This window comes from Zosterops lateralis (genome assembly GCF_965231275.1).
Source record: "Zosterops lateralis genome assembly, chromosome: 5".
Taxonomy (NCBI): Eukaryota; Metazoa; Chordata; class Aves; order Passeriformes; family Zosteropidae; genus Zosterops; species Zosterops lateralis.
The window spans coordinates 62,280,695-62,298,565 of record NC_139766.1 but is presented as its reverse complement, the minus strand read 5'-3'; the positions used below and the strand labels follow the sequence as shown (position 1 = coordinate 62,298,565).

Sequence of the window (17,871 nt, the reverse complement as noted above, 5' to 3'; positions counted from 1 at the left end):
AATTATTGAATTGTTAATTACATTAAAAAATAGAAAGGGCAATACTTGCACACATAATTAGAAGAATAACTGCATGTCTTGCATTTCATCTCCATTTCTCCCTAGGAAAGAACTAGGAGATTATCCTTGACACTTCAGAATGCCAGCTACCAAAGTAGGATAGCCCAATCCCTCTCAGCTTTTTCAGAAGATAGCTCTCTGTGCAAACATCTCATCTTCAAGATGCTGAAATTATTTCCTATGTGTGGTTGGTCTACATAAAAATGTTAAAATTAAATGCACAACTTTCAGTATTTGAAGCTTTAAATGAAGTCACTTCTTTTTCAGCCAACCAGGACAAAACTTGTCCCCCGGTGATTTCAATATGACCGCCACTACTCTGAAACATCTCTTGACCATTTTGACATAGCACCACACTTGTTTTGCAAATAGAGAAAATGCTTTCTGCAACAGTTCCCCAAAACTACACAGATCATCAGTGCCTGAAAGTTTTGAGTACTCACTAGCCAAGAACAAATCACTTGGCTACCTCCAAGCAGAAAGGGATCTATTTTCATATTGTAATATCCAGTCTCCTGAAACACAGCTGGACCAAGAACACGTACAGCAATTCAATGACAGATCACATCAGCTTGAAATCTTTGTAAGCAGGAGTACATATTCTTAAAAGTTTTAAAGGAGACTTTTCCCCTTTCTCCACAGTGAGAGAAGTTAACTACCAGATGCACTTATTCCAACACGTTTTATACACTGGAACCTAGCTAGTGAATAGCTCAGTTTAGAGGTTGACTTTTTCCAAAGACTTTTAACCTGCTGACTGCCGAGGCTGGCTGTGGATGCCTGTGGATGTGGCCTGAGTCTATGTGAGCACACTGAAGGCATTACTGAAGCCCTTACACCTGCCCACCCCACAGGCCAGGCACATCCCGCCTCTCCTCCACCACACACCCTCAGGCACATCCCCTGGGCACCAGCCATCAGCTCCAGCAATACCAGAGAGGCACAACATCCACGTGGGGAGCCACCTCTCAGGGGCACAGAGCCACCTTTATTACTCAAGCAGCTAAATCAGACATCTGCCTGACATGCAAAGATACAGAGCTGACAGCTACTTTCGACAGCATGAGAAAGTTACAAATGCTCAAATGAAGCAACTGAGTAGGCTGGAAGTTATGGTTTCCTACAAAAAACTCTATCTATAGAATTTGTTGCCTGAAAACACCTTTTTTGCAACCACATAAGGCAGAAACATTAAAAGTGTTCAGAGGCACACAACAAATTCCTCAGCTGCTCCACAAAAAGCGCGTGTGAGGCTGCCCCAGCTCCCAGCAGCAGTCATGGCACAGCCAGGGAAGCTGGAGCTCCCCTCTGCTGTGGCACTGGAGCCCTCCAGGCTGCTGTGGAAAGCCAAGAGCACCTCTGTATGCCTGAGCTACACCCAGCCAGGGAAGCCAGCAAGGAGCAGCTCTGACACCAGGCACTACCAGAGAAAGGATTCCTCATTTAAAGCCACGTGCTGCTCCACAGTTACACTACAAGTGCTCCTCAGAAGAAAGCTCCATCAGAACAAATATGCTGCTCCTCAGGCACAGCAGGTGCTTTATGTGTGATATACAATTGTCAAGGCTTTAAAATGAAACAGAGGAGAAATAAACCTGTTCTATTTGGAGATATATTAACTAAAACTTTGAAACATAAGTTGTTTGAAGATGGAAGCTTCACTCACAGCCCTGTTCACAAATTTAACTCAAAGCCATTTTTAAGGATTCAATTATCTTAGCACATATACATCTGATGGATGAGCAGGAATTTGATCCGTAATTTTTTTCCCAGCTTGGACACGCTTTAATTTCTGATCAATTCTACACATTTCATCTGCTTGATTTGAGATTTTTGTTTTGCTTCAATTAATTTTACCTTGCCATAAGGTATTACTGCAACTCAACTGCTATTGCTTTTTATCTGAAGTGAGAGCAAAGTCTGGCTCAGAACATGATGAATGTTCAGCAGGAACAGCCAGCTCTGGATAACAGCAGTTGTTTCCCAGTAACCGTCAATAAACGTGCTTAAATGACTTACATGAATGTGTATAAAATACTACCAACCATTAACACAAAGTATTTCAGAAGAAAATTTAAAAATCCCAAAATAACAGGCCAACACAAGTAGCCCTGCTTCCCTCACATTCGACCTGCAGTATCCTCCTCAAATAAATTTCCCCCTGCTTTTTAGGTGAACTGTTTTCCTACAAAGAGGGAGGTCTAATAAACAAGTGAATCCCCTCAGGGCTTAGGAAACAGCAAGACAAATGTGGTTGGTTATAAATGAGGAACAGCACTCCTGCCCTTACCTGCTGCCAAGCAAGCCTTTCTGAGGTTTTTGACACTGGATAACCCCAGCCACCAGGGAGAAGTTTCTTGGCACCACTGGGAAACTCACTGCCCATTTCAGTAAAGACTGGAGAAGCCAGAGGAAATCAAGATGCCCCTTTGATACTTCAGAATGGGCAAGTTCTCTGGAGCACTCTGCCATTGCCTGTACTGATCACAAGGAGCTTAACATTATCCTCCTGCCTATGCAAGCTAAGCATGCCCTCTGCAAGTTACTTTGAGTTAAACTGCAAATATATTCCCTGGAGCAACAAGCTCTTCCATAAGAATGTTATTATATTTAGGAGCACACACCAACCTTCTTTCCCTTACAGAAGTCAAGAGATTTACTTGCAGGCAACTTGACTTCAAGGGTCAAGTTATGTCTTCCTAAACACTCTCCACTAAAGATGAACTAGCAAGTTTATACAGCTGGACTTTGTTTTCAGACTCTGTTCTATCTATGCAGAAATAGGCACAGTCATATCTCACATTTACTGCTGGATATCCATAGTCAGCTAGGACAAAGGAGCTAATACACTATAAATCCACTCCCTAGATGACCTCTTGGGAGCCTGTCCACGTACCCACTTTCTATGTAATTTATATTTGGCATAGTATGAAAAATTAGGGACTGTAGAAAATAGAAAAGAACATCTTAACTTCAGAGGTGAAGAAACTGAGCATTCCTAATGGGAGTTTGAGATCACAGAGTGCACAGGATCCCTTTTCAATGATGGAATAAAGCCACAGTGATGGCTTAGCAGCTGCCTTGCCATGGTAGCAACAGTGCTATGGACACTGTAAAAACCAGAGCCAGTTACCACACAAAATAAACACAAGTCATAAGTGGCAGCCACAGTGATGTGTGGTTCAGTCAAGTGCAAGGCCAAACTCCTGCCTAATGAACCTGGACTAAAGTAGTAGAGCAGCAGGCACACCACCACTTCTAAGGCTGTAGGCAGGCAGGAGCCACAGGCTGAAAGCAGACATACTGGCCCAGCAGTTTTTTTCCACACATCTGTGGCACGAGTTTCAACTAAATCAGGACAAGCTGCTAAGGACAGTAATTAACCTCTGGATACGGATGAGGCCAAAGGCCCTGCCACACTTAACACCTCACAATCTCACACATCTAGAACTATATGCAGAGAACAGACTGAGTCAAATTCCAAGAAACATTTTGCTGAACTCTACCAATTATGCCTCAGGTGCTGAGATCAACTATCACAATTAGATTACAAGATTAGATTAGATGTCAAGGCAATTGAGTTTCTCTAATGATAGCAAAGCCCCTATGAGAGTGACCACAAGAATTGACAAGAGCTCTTTGTCATTTTATCTGTATCAGTTCACTTTTCAGCACCAAGTCAGTCTTGTGGTGCCCTCCATCTGAAATACCTGGTTCATAAAGCCACAAGGGATAAGTTACACAAGACCCACGGGGAGTGGGAGGCACTCAGGCATTGACAGCCTCCTTTTCCACTCACTGAAAGCTTAAGGGGCTCCTTCAGGGTGATGGGGTAAATGAATCACTTCATTTTCTAAGACACAGACACAAGGTGTGGGTTATCTCCCCTGTCATTCAGGGCAGAGTAGAGCCAGGACCTCTCACCCAGCCTCATCTATCACTCTCATACTTTACAAATTTCCTGCAGTGAAAAGTGCTGTCTGTGAAGTGCTAACACAGTCATTTCCCCTGCAATATCAGGTGCTGACCTTGTCTTCTTGCTCTTCATTTCTACTCCCTCCTCTTCTTGTGGGAGAAAAGGAATCTCAATTGCTAACAATTCAATCTGTTGTGCAAAGGGAACCAATGGCTTAACAAAAAGAAACCACAACAAAACAAATTTACCCAAACTGCAATTAACTAGATTTAAAAACGGATACAAGTCAGTTTGTAAGAGCTTCTGCTAAGGAATGTGTGAAATTCCCAATGGTAAATTGCAGAGGTCCATGGCAAAGTCGCTGATTTCAGCCACTGACAGCACAAACCATGTCATGCAAGGAAAAACCACAGCTAAGTCCTTCTCAGATTCTTCTGTCTGTCACTTGGAATTGAATAATGAAGCCAAGTAACAGGAACTGATCCACTCTTACATGTTCCTATGATGACTAAAGAGCAGAGACTTTCTTGAAAACTATAGTGACAATCATTTATGTTTCAAATGCCCATTATTAAATATGTTTCCAGGTAGGATGTAGTACCAATTTCTACTTTCTCCTTTTTTGCTGCAAGAATCATCTGGAATTTTAGAGAAAATATTCAGAATTGATCTTATTTACCTCTCACTAAATACTAATCAAGGAACATTCGGCTAATAAAATTCTTTAAACTTGGTCATTTTTATGTACATTTGATTATTTTTAATAGTATACTTAAGAGTTTAATTTAGGTAGTAAAATAAATATTTTTCCATCATAACTCGCATTGAGTTATACTTGTCCTTCACTTTAAGAGGTCTTATTTCTGTCTCACTGCCAATAGAACAAAGTCACTCACATTTAGTTCTGCCACATAGCAGATGAGAATCAGACCCTTTGGGTCATAACCCAAGTCTTTTCAACACATTTTCAGATCCAAACAGATTCTCTGTGGTTTCAAATATCCCAATCATGCCAGAGATTGGGAACAAAACCTTGAATGTTCAATTTATGACAGTGTCTAGTCCATTGTAGTCTATTAACAAGCTTAACTAGATTTGAGGCACACAAGATACACCTTTCTGTTCTTTTTCAGATGCTAGAAGTTTTTTTCACAGCGCTTATTTAAACAAACTGAACATAATAGGGAGAAGCTACTCTTCCATAAAAGAGTGTATACTTTAAATAAAGAACAACAGGCATAAAGAGCTGAATTCAGTCTTCCTGAAAGTATGTAGAATTTATTTTTATAAAATGAAAATAATGAGAAAATTATCTTCAATTTGCTGAATAGTTCACTTTCTCTGAGGCAAACCCTAGTTTCTAGACAGTAGCTAGAGGCAAACAGCATAAAATGGCAAATGCAATCACAGATGAGAGCATGGGCTAAGAGCAGCATTGTACTTTTTAATACAAAGAATAAGTGCAAAGGCTGAAAGCAACAGTGTGTCAATCAGTGCAGGAAACAACAGACAACAATTGCAGCAACAGAACCGGTTTAAAGATGTTTCATCAGCATAACTCATTTTACCTGTACTGTTTTTACTTGCTGGGACTGCAAGACAGAGGGCTGGGCCGCAGTGTTTATCAGCTGACTTCCCTGTGTCAAAGCTGAGACACCCACAACAGGTTTCACTTCCGACCGACCTCCAATGACAACTTTGATCTGCTGGCCTTGCACCTTGGAGTCTCCACTCTGGGCCTGGGACACGGCCTTCTGTGACTGCGGGAGCTGGCTGTGGGGTAATGCTAAAACAATAGGCTGGCCAGACTTGCCCAAAGTTGTTACAATCAGCTTTTGCCCCTCCGGTTTAATATTCTGACTGCCTATTTTAATATCGGTGGCCTTGTTCAGAATAATCTGATTAGCTGAGATAGTGACAGGGGTCTGAGCACCAAGTTTATGGAGGCCACCTGGAAAGGCAGGCTTGACAGCTGCGTTCACATCAGGGCTCGGGGCTGTGGTGGTCTGTGCTGCATCTCCTGAGTGGCTGCTGGGCGCAGGAACCGATTCCGTGGTGACTGTGGCCGTGGACGTGGCCGAGGAGTCGCTGGTGGAGCTTATGTTCACTATTTCTTCCAGTTCTGTTTCCATGGGGATGGACTCTCCTATCGGCGAAGACACGATCACAGCCTCGATGCCGTCGTCTTCCACCAGAGTTATGCCCGTGTCCATGATTTCCTCAGGGAGCAAGCTGTTGACTTCTGCTGAAACCACCTCCATTTTTGTAGCTGTGGCAGTGATGGCTGGAGCAGGTACTGCAATATTTTAAAAAGTTATTGGTTTCCAGAAAACACATTATTTTCAAAGCTTTATGAATAATATTACCAAAGAAGAAAATATAGTAGAATTTTTTCAGACTGAAAGTATTGTGCATGCACAGGAGGGATATCACGGGGAAAAAAAAACCTGTCATCAAAACATTAGGCTAATTTACTCTCTGAATTACTCAGCTGAATTTACACTCAGTAATAACTTACATCAAATCTTTACCCTATCATTCACTGAAGTCAAAGGAAGGCATTACCAGTCCATTCTTCACAACACACCACACAAAAAAGCAGTGTTTCCCCCCTGAAGATATGAGCACAGACATTTATATTGACTGAAGTATAAAGCAAGAGTTAAACGACTTTAAAAATATCTAATAGATGATGATATCTTCTCATACATGTCAATGTTGATTAGCAGGTTATCTCGCTCAAGAGACTTGTTATCCATACCAGATGTAACATTCTTGCCAAATTTTCATTTTGGAAACCTCAGAAAAACAAATTACTGTTTAGTGATGGACTTGAACAACCCCAAAAGCTCTATCACCTACCATAGGATCAAGCCAAAGCCCTGCCACTCACAAGATGAAGAGATAATCTCTTGATGCTGGCTATGAAAAGCTCAGTAATTTTTTTTACCTCAATACTCACCAGAAAATATAACACACAAATTCATGATTAATTTGAAAGGTATTCTAGACACAAAACAAATAACACACGGTATGAAAAGAAAGGAATTTTTTTAAGAGTACCCAAATTACATATTAAACAAACCCCTGCAGCGAGATTCAAAGCCAAAGTCACTGCCACTTGAGAAATCTTACAGACAGTGCTGGAAATGGTCACATTGTACCATTCCCCTAAAGCTGTTAAGAGTCTGAAAACAGATCAAGTTTGCCTTATTAAAGGCATTTTCTGCACTTGCTGACCCCATGAGCACACTTGGGCACCGGATGGGTGAGCACACCACGTGGGTCTGCCTTCATGCTCCTGAGTACTAATTTTAAGCTCAAGGGGACAAAATCCTTGAAAATTCTGTTTCCTACTTGCTTGGAAAAGCAGAGCTGAGTGTTAATACTAATTCACGAGGAACCGTGCCAGCAAAAACACTGCCCAAATGCTGCGGTGACATTGTTTCCTCCGGAGTCACTGGGGGCCCATTTTGCACAGCAGCTAACTACATAACGGCTGCATTGCACCCACAAGGTGGAAGGACTGGGGAAAAAAGCCCTGCTAGAATTACAGTTTCCATGCTGAGCTCCAGAGGCCATGCTGGAGCAGTCCTGGCCTCCCTGATTGCCAAGGGTGCCACTCTGACCCCCCCTCACCTCAGAGTGCCAGATCAAACTGCCCTGACACTCAAGACGCCTGAGCTCTGAGAGAACTCCACTGACAGTCAATCTCACAGCTCACTTATTGGCAGGCATTTAAAGACACAGAGTTATCTGATGTCACAGCCAGAAATACCTCCTTCGGAAAGCATTTCTCCCACAGTAATGCCTGCACAGTGATGCCAGCCCTGGTGAGCAGCCCTAGACAAAACAGCCAACTCCTAGGGACATATCACTAATAGTATCACATTGCTGCCTTAAAGTCAAAGAGGTTAACGGCATAGACGAGTACTCAAAAATAGGAATAGTAAGAGTAGACTGGTTTTGAAGACAGCATAAGTTAAGGCCACCAGGTCTTCTTCTGAGCTCTGTCGCTTGACTGTCACCTCAGCAATTTGCAAAGGCTTGCGGCTCAGATAGTACAACTTCAAACTATTTCAGACACAAAACCTCAACCTACACCTCAAATCAAACCATCATTCTGTTCTATACTGATACACACGTAGGGTTTGGATCCAGAAGTCAGACTTCTAGTGTCAAGCACAATCCATGTAATGATTGCCTCAAAGTTTGAAAAGGAGACAATCATCTAAATCAGACAGTGGGAAAACCACCTCACTGTAATTAAAAATAGTGTTAAATAACTTGCTTTTGGTTTGCATTTGTACATTTTACCCAAGAAGAAAGGCCATTCTCAGTATCTTTTATCAATATGACCATAAAATACTTAAATATATCTAAGCAGTTTTATAGCTCATCAGTTATTTGCATTCTTTATCCTTGCCATTCGGTTATGTTACAAAGCAGCAAGTGGTTATTAAATACCTATATCTAGTTGAAAGTATATTTATATTAAAATACATGGAGTCAGGCTTTTAAACATTTTTAGTCCAAACTAACCACTGCAAGTCAGAATGCAGAAGAAAAAGAAATATATCACATCAAGTCTGGAATCAGAAACTGAGAAGTGAAAAAGAAAGAAACATTACTCATAGTTACTGGATTAACAGCTTATGGCAATCACATTGGAAGACTTGCAGTTATCAGGTAATTTTAAACTTAGCTTCCATTAATATATTCAGCTAGTGTGCTCAACAACAGCAAAAAAGAACCATAACACAACCCACTTGTTCAATTTCTTCACTGCATATTGGACAGGACTGAAACAGACACATGCAAGGCAACAATGAAAATCTCATCCTGGCTATACCAGAGGTTGCTGTCAAAGGCAAATTCAACATCCCTGCAGATTTTTTCTTCTTGGTATCTAGCCAGGATTTCTCAACAGTTCAGCTGTTTATTTTTTACTAATGCTTTTATACAGTTTCCATTTTTCCAGCTCCTCTACTAAAGCGATTACCAACAGTAAAAGCATGCCAACCTCTTTTAAGATCCTAACAGCCTTGAGATTGTCAAGAAAGGGAAGAGAATAGTTTTAACTATTTAAATCCTTGAAAGTTTCCTTCATTTCAGCAGTTATGCTTTGAGTACTGAATAATGCACAAGCTCTAAATACAACCCCTTGAAAAAATGCATCACTAAGTGTTTACTCAAAACACGAAGGAAAAAAACAATCTAGACCAAGCAAATGTTTAAACTTCAGGCTGGGAAACCCAACAAATATTCTCGGTTCAGATTACCAAACAGATAATTTTAGCCCAAAAAAATAATGGCCATACAATTAAATAAATGTTCACAAAAACAAACAAACAAAAAATTACATAATGTAGATTTGGAAACATAGCTAGCTCAGGACACCCAACCAGTGAAACACAAAAAAGTTAGAGACTAAAGCATATTGTCAGCAAAGCCTTGGACCAACAAATTTGAAAAGTGCTAGGCATGGTAAGGAGGAGGAGAGAGAGAAACTCAGCTTGAGCAAACTACCTGTGACCACCTTACCCATAAAACAGATTCCTGTTCTTGATAGTCACAAAGAACAATATATATATGATGGTGTAAAGGATAAAGAGGATTTGTGAGGAAGAGGATAAAGAAGATCAGGATTGTTGGCAAAAATACAGAATGGTGTCTGACAGGTATCTGACAGGTGAGTTTTGATTTTTTTTTTCTCTGTCACTAGCATGTCACTGCAAAATCTCTAAGAAATTCTGTTAAAAGTATTGAGATCAATAATATCAACAACTTTGTTGATAAAATGCCGGAACAGCCACACTAAACAAGAAAATAAAAACTCCAGTATAATAAAGCACAGTGATCTACAAAGAAGTAAACAAAATGCAAGACATAACAATGCTTGTACTTTACAGTAACTGCATTTTATTACATGCAGAAACATCTTCATTTCACTAAGAAGAGCCAACCCTCCAGCCTGCAACCACGAGCAGTTTGAGCAGGGTGACAGGTTACAAAGCCATCAGCAAGGGTGTGTACTGTTAGCAAAACACACGTTTATAAATTCAAATTCTACAGAAAGGCTGCTGAGACCAGACTTACACGAACTCCTGGGAAGGTGATACATGTTTAGCAAGGACTAAATGAAGGCCAGGACCAAGGCACTCATCACCGTTTGTGGCTGCTTTAGCAATCCCCTTCCCATTCTCTTCCCAGTGCACAGCACTGGCCTGGTGGTGTTCTGCCATGGGAACACTCTGGTATAACCTGACAGATCTAGGAACACTGCCAGACCTGCCTTGAGTCATTGGCAATCCTCATTTTTTTAACCAAATTCTCAAGTGTCACTTTCAGCAGAAAATAAGGAAATCAAACCAGCAACAGCTTTTGTATGAACACCTCTTGAAGTAGAAAACAAACCCACACCATGCAAAATCAAATGCTTTTGATCACACATCTAACATACCCCCGAAGCAGCAGGGATTCTCTCGGGACCAGCAAGAAAATGCTAAGTGAAACTAAGTATCATTGCCAGATACAGCAGTATCCGTTTGTAGTTCTTTAGAGCCACTTTAAGTGTATCTGGGACAGATACACTTAAGAGTAGCACTCCTAAGACCCAGCAAATGCAAATATTTTCAACTTCTGAGCTAAAACCGTGCAAAAACCCTTAAAAAGAAGTATGAAGAAGAACAACGAAGCCTGCACTCAAGAAAGGGGAGAATGAGGCTGAAAGATTGAGTCAGATGAATGGCAGAAAAGTAAGAGTAGACAACCTAACAAGCAATTGTTCACTGCAAGTACAGTGGACTCTAATCAAAACGAATACAAAAGAATCAGGATCAACAGTCAGTACAAAAGGGGTAACATTTGGAATTTCCACTGCTGAGACAAAAATGTACCAACACCATCTCTTTCCAATCAAGGTGTGGCAGAGGACTGCCAGCAGGCTATGGCTCACATGTGAGGATTTTAAAATTCAAAAATCGCACATTACATGGTTACATTTGTAAAATTGGTATATTCAAACCTTAACTAGCAAAGGTTTAAAAACACAATACATTTAATTCCTAAGTCCATTCATTAGAACAAAGGCAAGAGTGGGATGAAAAAGGGGAAATACAGAACAGATCCTTGATGATTTAAGTGAGAAGCATGAGATGCTGTCAACCACATTTTAGTTGCTTAAAGGCTTTTCAAAATTTTCAGCTTCTGCTTATCTGCTCTCTCCAATACTGGCAGATACGTAAACTCCTGAAGGCTGCTGAGCTGAAGAAATCCGATTTTTTTGGGCCTTAATACTTAGAGATTAAGCAATTTGAAATGCCCAGGCCTCAAGTGCCAGTGCCTAGACCTTTCTGCAGCGGCAGGGACAGGTAGCAGACCTGTCTGCAAAAGCTGTGCCCAGGTGTTGGGTCTCCTGCAGCAGGTGGTAGGAAAGAGTTGGATGGCTGGTTCCAAGCACAGGCTGCAGGAGACTCTCAGCCTGCAGCCAAACAGTCAAAAACTCCCACAATCAGTACACCCAGAAGGGACAGGGGAAATAATGCTGAAGAGTGGAGGCTTGCAATGGCAAGGACTGCAAGGAGGAAAAGACTTCTCCCAAAGGCTGAGGTGCCCTTGCCAAATGGCTTCACTGCTCTGCAGACTGAAGAGGAAACAGCCATCACACCAGGAAAGAAGCCGGAGCTAAGGCAGCCCCATCTACTCCTTTGCCACCAGCAGGGGTTTGGGTGCTCAGACCATGGGACTCACTCAGAGAAACATGGTCTGTGAGGGACTGGGGGATCCATCTGGCAGAGAAAGGAAAAGGATCTTCCTTCATAGGCTTGTCTAGATGGTGAGGAGGATTTTAAACTCAAGTTGTCAGAAGAGGGAAACCAAGGGTTGTGATCTGGAGCAGAGTCTGGTTAGAGGTCTGTAGCCAGCAGTGTTTTCCAGGAGGTCAGTACCGAGTCTGGTCCTGCTGAACTTGTTAAATGACCTGGATGAAGGGACAGAGTCCATCCTCAGCAAGTTTATGGATGATTCAAAACTAGGAAGTGTGGCTAGTACATCAAGAGGTTGTGCTACAATTCAGTGAGACTTGGACAGAGAGGAATCTAAATGAAATTCATCAAAAGTAAGTAGAGGGTCCTACACCTGCTGAGGAATAATCCCACACACCAGTACAGGCTGGGGGCTGACCTGCTGGAAAGCAGCTCTGTGGAGAAGGACCTGGGAGTTCCAGGGGAGAGGCCCCATGCAAGCCAACAGCGTGTGCCCCTGTGGCCAAGAAGGCCAATGGTATCCTGGGGTGAGTTGGGTCAGTGGGGTCACTATCTAGAACTGCTGCTCAGAGAGGTTGTGAAGTGTCCTTTTCTGCAGAAACCCACCTAGAACACAAACACATGCAGCCTGCCCCAGGTTCAGTTGGACTAGGTGATCCCCAGAGGACCCTTCCAACCCCAAACATTCTGTGATTCTGCCAGCAGCTGGAAGCTGCAACAATTTAAGTACAATCCAGTGGAAACACTGTATTGCAGGAGCAATTCATTCATACTCCGATTCCTCTTCCTAATCTTCCAGCTCTTCAGGACGGAAGGAAATTATTCATATTGGAATTATTCAACCATGAAACAGTTACTAAGCTTTCCATGCTGCTATAATCAACAAATAATAGTGCAAAATATCGACAAGGACACTTAAAACACAATGAGCACCCCCTCACGCCCAAAAAACCCAATACATGGAGAAAGAGATGATGTTCTTTGCAGACATGCTGCAAAGAAAAAAAATGTTTCAAAGTTTTCAAAAATATTAGTGTCTTACTGTCTTCAAAATAGAAATGTTTTGCACAACTGCATCTTCCTCCTTCACCACAACAGCTGCTACAAATACACTTTAAGACTCAGCTATCCTGTGATCTATAGCTGTTTTGTTCACATCTCACATAGAAGGCATCTCAGCATGCTACCACAGAAATTCGATTACACGCACCAAGTACAAAAGCAATTTTTACAATTAAACTAACAAGGACCTTAGAAAGACTACATAACCAAAAATCTCCATGAGTCAGAGCCTTTCAGGCAAAATAGAAGGTGGAGAGAAAAAGGAAAAGAACTATAAATATGTTTTGGATAAAAGCAGCATGTCATACAAATTGCAAATGGTTGAATTATGTTCCATCTATAACTGAGTGCATTGTTCCCTAGAAAATCAGCATTTCAAATCACTGGGATATCCAGCTCTGGACTGGACAACCCCTCTTTCCACCACAAGAAAATACTTCATTGCCCAAAGGTACCACCTATTACAAAAGAAGATTTTAAGGAAGAACATTCCAGCTGTTTAGAGGTACTGAACAGTATTACTGAACAAAACACAAGAATCCAAGCACTCACTCAGAGTCATTAGTTAAAGTCTTAAACACTTGTTTTAGTGTTTAAACTTGTGCTTGTTTACCGCACACCTCACTTACAGCAACTTTCCAGGAAAGTACTGGAAATAACATTCTGTGCAGCAGAATACTTCAAAGCAGTTCAGACTGCCTTCTGCAACGGGAAACAATGTTCTACTTTCAAGCAGAGCTTGAAGCAAACTAAAAATAAAATAGAAACTAAAAATAAGAACATTCCCTTTCACCCTTCTCTTGGTTTGCATACCAGTTTCAGTCATTTTCAAAACATACCATAGCACAAAAGCTAAAACACAGAACTGCACAGGTGCTGTGACCACTAAATACGTTCTGAAGGTGTGCACTACAGTGAATAATCCAAATTTTGGGTTTGTAGAATTCAGGGCCTTTACATTTAATCAATGTAACCTTCTAACCTTATGCTCCATACAAACTTTGGGGTGAGACCAAAAGAAAAAAAACCTAAAATAAGTTCAAGTAATTTAATTTTCTGCAGTGTTGAATAGGCCAGTAGTAAGGCATTACAAATCTTAAGTTACATTGAATAAACATGAAGTGAACTTAGCTTGACTGATAAAAAACCAAAAACCAAACAAGCCTGAAACACGAAGAGTACTTATCACTAGGCCCCAAAAAACACAGATTTTTGTTTTCTAGATACAGCTTGAAATAAAGGTCTTGCTTTCCAAACTCCAGGCACCTCTTGAATGTGAGGCTACAGAAGAATTCAGAAGACATAACAATACCATACCAAGAATACTGTGAACAACACGTGTGAAAACTACCACCATGGGCTTGATATCGAGTTCCCCACAGACTTTTAGCAGGTGTTATCACATTGCACACCTTTAAGATCAGGCTTGCTGCCAGCAATTTCAGCAAGAGTACATTTTAGAGCTGTATTTATGAACAAGAGTTCATCACAACAGAATTGTAACCTACCAGTTTTGCTGTGACTTTCCTAACTGGGAAGCACAACGATGATACAAGTGCATCTCATCTATACTACACCAGCACTGCCCAGTTGGGAGGAACAATAAATGAAGTTCATTCTAACTGAAACAACCCCCTACCATGACACTGATTTCAGTGAAGTATGCAATTACAAAAAAAAAAGCTAAAATGGTACAGAAAATTTTGCCCTAAAAGCTTAATTCTTCATGTGTCTTATGCAATCATGATCCCTTTCAAAGTTACAACATCACAGAGATGAAAACCAGAGAAAAACCTTAAGATGATAAAGCACAACACTTTAAAAGTAGTGCTGTCAAGATCTGAACAGCAGTGAAAGCTGCTATGGGCCACTACTGCTTTTTAAACTTATCTAGATTGGCTTTCTTCATTTTTTACTCAAGTGGAGCATTAAAACAGAAATAAAGATAGCCCAAACAGTTACTTTGCAGTGATTTGCAGGAAAACATGCTTCTAGCTGCAGATCTCAGCAGCTCTACCAGCTTTAAACATGACAACACTCCACAAGTACATAATATATTTACTTGCAGAAAGGCTGAGCTGCTCACTTGCAGGCAAACCAGGACTTCATTCAGATTCCTTCACTCAGAAAAACCACTATTAACACCTCCTTCCAACTTCAATCTCTAGATAAAGCACCTCCGTATTCCTTTTTGGAAAACTTACTTAAAACTACGACTGTGCAATAGCTGACTGACCTTTGTGGAATGAAATTCCACATTAAGATTTTGAGTTGAGATCAAATTCAACAGGAGAAATAGGAATTTCTGTGGAATCTTTATCCCAGTACCATGTGGGTCACTTCAAATGCAGGCTCCTCAAACCTCTGAAGTTTCATGTGACATAACATAACTGGTTGAAGTGTTTCTGAAACACAAACTTCCAAGTTTCATTAGCTGTAGGTTCTTACCAACAGCTTTGGATAAACACTTCAAAACCCCCCAAAAACTTACAGACAGGACTAGCCAGAAAGAAGCATTTCAGTGACCAGGACTACACTGTCTCTTACAACCTTTGTTTTCAATATGCTGAAAGTGACACAGCAAGATACCAACACTGTTTCATCTTCTATCCCTGGAGAAGCTTTATTCCACACAGTATGCCAAGGCCACTTAGAAAGAAGAGTTCTTTGCATGCACCCTCCATGCTGCTCACTTGGAAGTCTATTCCAGTTCCCAATCACTCTCTAGGGGAAGAACCCTTTCCTAACACCCAACCTAAACCAGCACCAGGCTCTGTGAAAAGCCGCAAATCTGCCCTGACAGGATACCATTCCAAATTTGATTTCCATGGCAAACACACTCAACCACCAGGTGGACAAGTCACCACTACACTGTCTGAGTTGATACAGACCCAGAATGTTCACCTCCTTCTCAGAATTACTAAGTGAAGAAACAATAGTATGCAAAGTCTTAACTGTATTTTTCCATGGAAAAAGTTGTTTGGCTTTTCTTTTATGTAGCAAGATCTAGCTCTTCACTACATCTAAACCCAATTTGTATATACAAGAAACTTTGCCAACTGTCAGTTCATAATTGTGAGGACTGGAGATTAACAGTGATTAACATATGACAGGACACTGGAGCTGACCTGCAGCTCGGCAGGTTCTCCGTGTGACTCATCTGCCCGAGTTCATCACTACACAGTGAACAGCACCCACAATGAGCTGGACACACCTGACCCAGAGGCTGTCACTCTGTAAATTCTCCCCCAGCCCAGCTCAGGACACACACCCAAACAGCTCTGTGTCAAACTGTACAGTCTACTGAAACCAACCCAGCAGCAGCAAGAGAACTTGAAAATAACTATGGGATGTCTTTCTGCAAAATTCTATAGTATCTGCATTTATCAATGTCATTAAGAATTTTTTTAAGAATCTTGTCAAAACCATTTATTCAACCTATTTCTTTTTGCCGACATAACACCAAAATTCACCTTCCTGTTCAACAAAGAATGAGCTCTTATTCTTCCCAATCACAAGCAGTCTCCCTCTTGCCTATTTTCTGCTTCTCTCCTGGGGAAATTCACCTTTTTCTTTGTCCACAAGAAACAGGAATGATAAACTTTGCCAATATTATTGAGTGCAAAACTGACTAGAGCCTTGCTGGTCATTCCAGGGTAGCCAGTTCACAGCACTGGCACCAAAACTAATCTCTACAAATGGAAAAATACCCACTGGTCATTTAATGGTCCAGGCATTCTCCCAGCAAAAAGAAAACTTATTTTAGGAAAAGATCAATGCCTAACAGCACAAGGTTCATAGTTCCCAGAGATTCTCAACTGCTTGCTAGTGCAAGTGATTTAGAACACCTACCTATGCAAAGTAGAATCGAGTTACAGTTTAGAAAGTGAAGGTCACTTGTTTGCCCAAGTTGATTTCAAGGGAAAAACAAATAAATCTTAGAGAAACAAATCCTTTTATTGGGTCATTTTATAAGTAAAACAAACTAAAGAGCAGGCTAGGTAATCTCTTTGTTTGCTCTCATCCCTTTTTGATAAATACAAACAAGCACATCAACTGTTCCAGGCAACTGAAATTCATGAAGAACAGCACAAAAAAAAGTAGGAAATGCAGTTCTTAAGAAACTACTGACACCAGACGTACCTTCATTCATTTGTTAGAAAAGCCTCCACAGAAGTATATGTATAACCAAGACTCACCCTGCTCTGCTGGCACAATGTTAAATGAAAGAACACAACTGCACGTAGGTGATTTTGCTGTACTACAATTCTGCTAATTAATTGCCATTCTTCAATTTTGCTATTTTTTTCAATAATGGGGAAAATAATGCCATTCACTTTAGGCATTCCCCATTTTCTTACTCTCTCTGACACTCTATGTTTTGTCTCTAAAATTGAAAAGTTTGTTTTGTCATAAAGCAAAGAATTACAGAATCACTCAGCACTGTGTTTTTTCAATAGAGAGGCTTTTGTTTAATCTTACTAAGCTAGAGATGCTTTAACAAAATGCATGTCACGAAACAGAAAACGATGAATCCATGAGGAAGCTATGATTAACAAGGGTAAGTGGAAAATTTAATCATCTAAGACTGCAAACTCACCATGTTTGCATATATAATAGCAGAGTAAAAGCAAATAGCTTTAACACAGTAACAAAATATGTATGTGGAACACAGACGAAATAATTTCCATTCTCTTTCCCAATCCCCACACAAGTCATGGAGGCAGTTTGCCTGCATGCTTCCCAGAGGATCATGGCTCTAGGTTTATCAAATGCAATACCAATGGCAAACCATAACAAGGGAAAAAACCCCAACCTCACTCCTTATCAAATGCTGAATACATAATCAGTGTCAGTATCCATCTCTTTCCTAACCATTACAAGGAATACTTACGAAAATACCAGGTGTTCTTCTACCACAAATTAACCATCTATAATCACAAAATAGTTCCCAAGGCAACCATAATTCCCTCAACCAACGCACACCATTCCCTTCCCATTACCCTACATTCTGCTAAGCGAGTGATCAGTGCCTGAGACACCGCACAAACAACCGTGTGCAGCAGG

At 40.9% G+C, this 17,871-nt stretch overlaps 1 protein-coding gene across 5 annotated transcripts in view; it reads right to left on the bottom strand.

The window, feature by feature from the left end:
* The window catches only part of LIN54 (lin-54 DREAM MuvB core complex component), a 37,320-nt gene that overhangs the window by 15,327 nt on the left and 4,122 nt on the right, over positions 1-17,871 (bottom strand). For all 5 annotated transcript variants that reach the window (XM_083861568.1, XM_083861570.1, XM_083861571.1 and 2 more), the window contains exon 2: positions 5,545-6,272. In XM_083861568.1, the coding sequence (XP_083717694.1) occupies positions 5,545-6,237 (693 nt within the window). In that variant the 5' untranslated portion in view covers positions 6,238-6,272. The remainder of the gene's footprint in view (positions 1-5,544; positions 6,273-17,871) is intronic.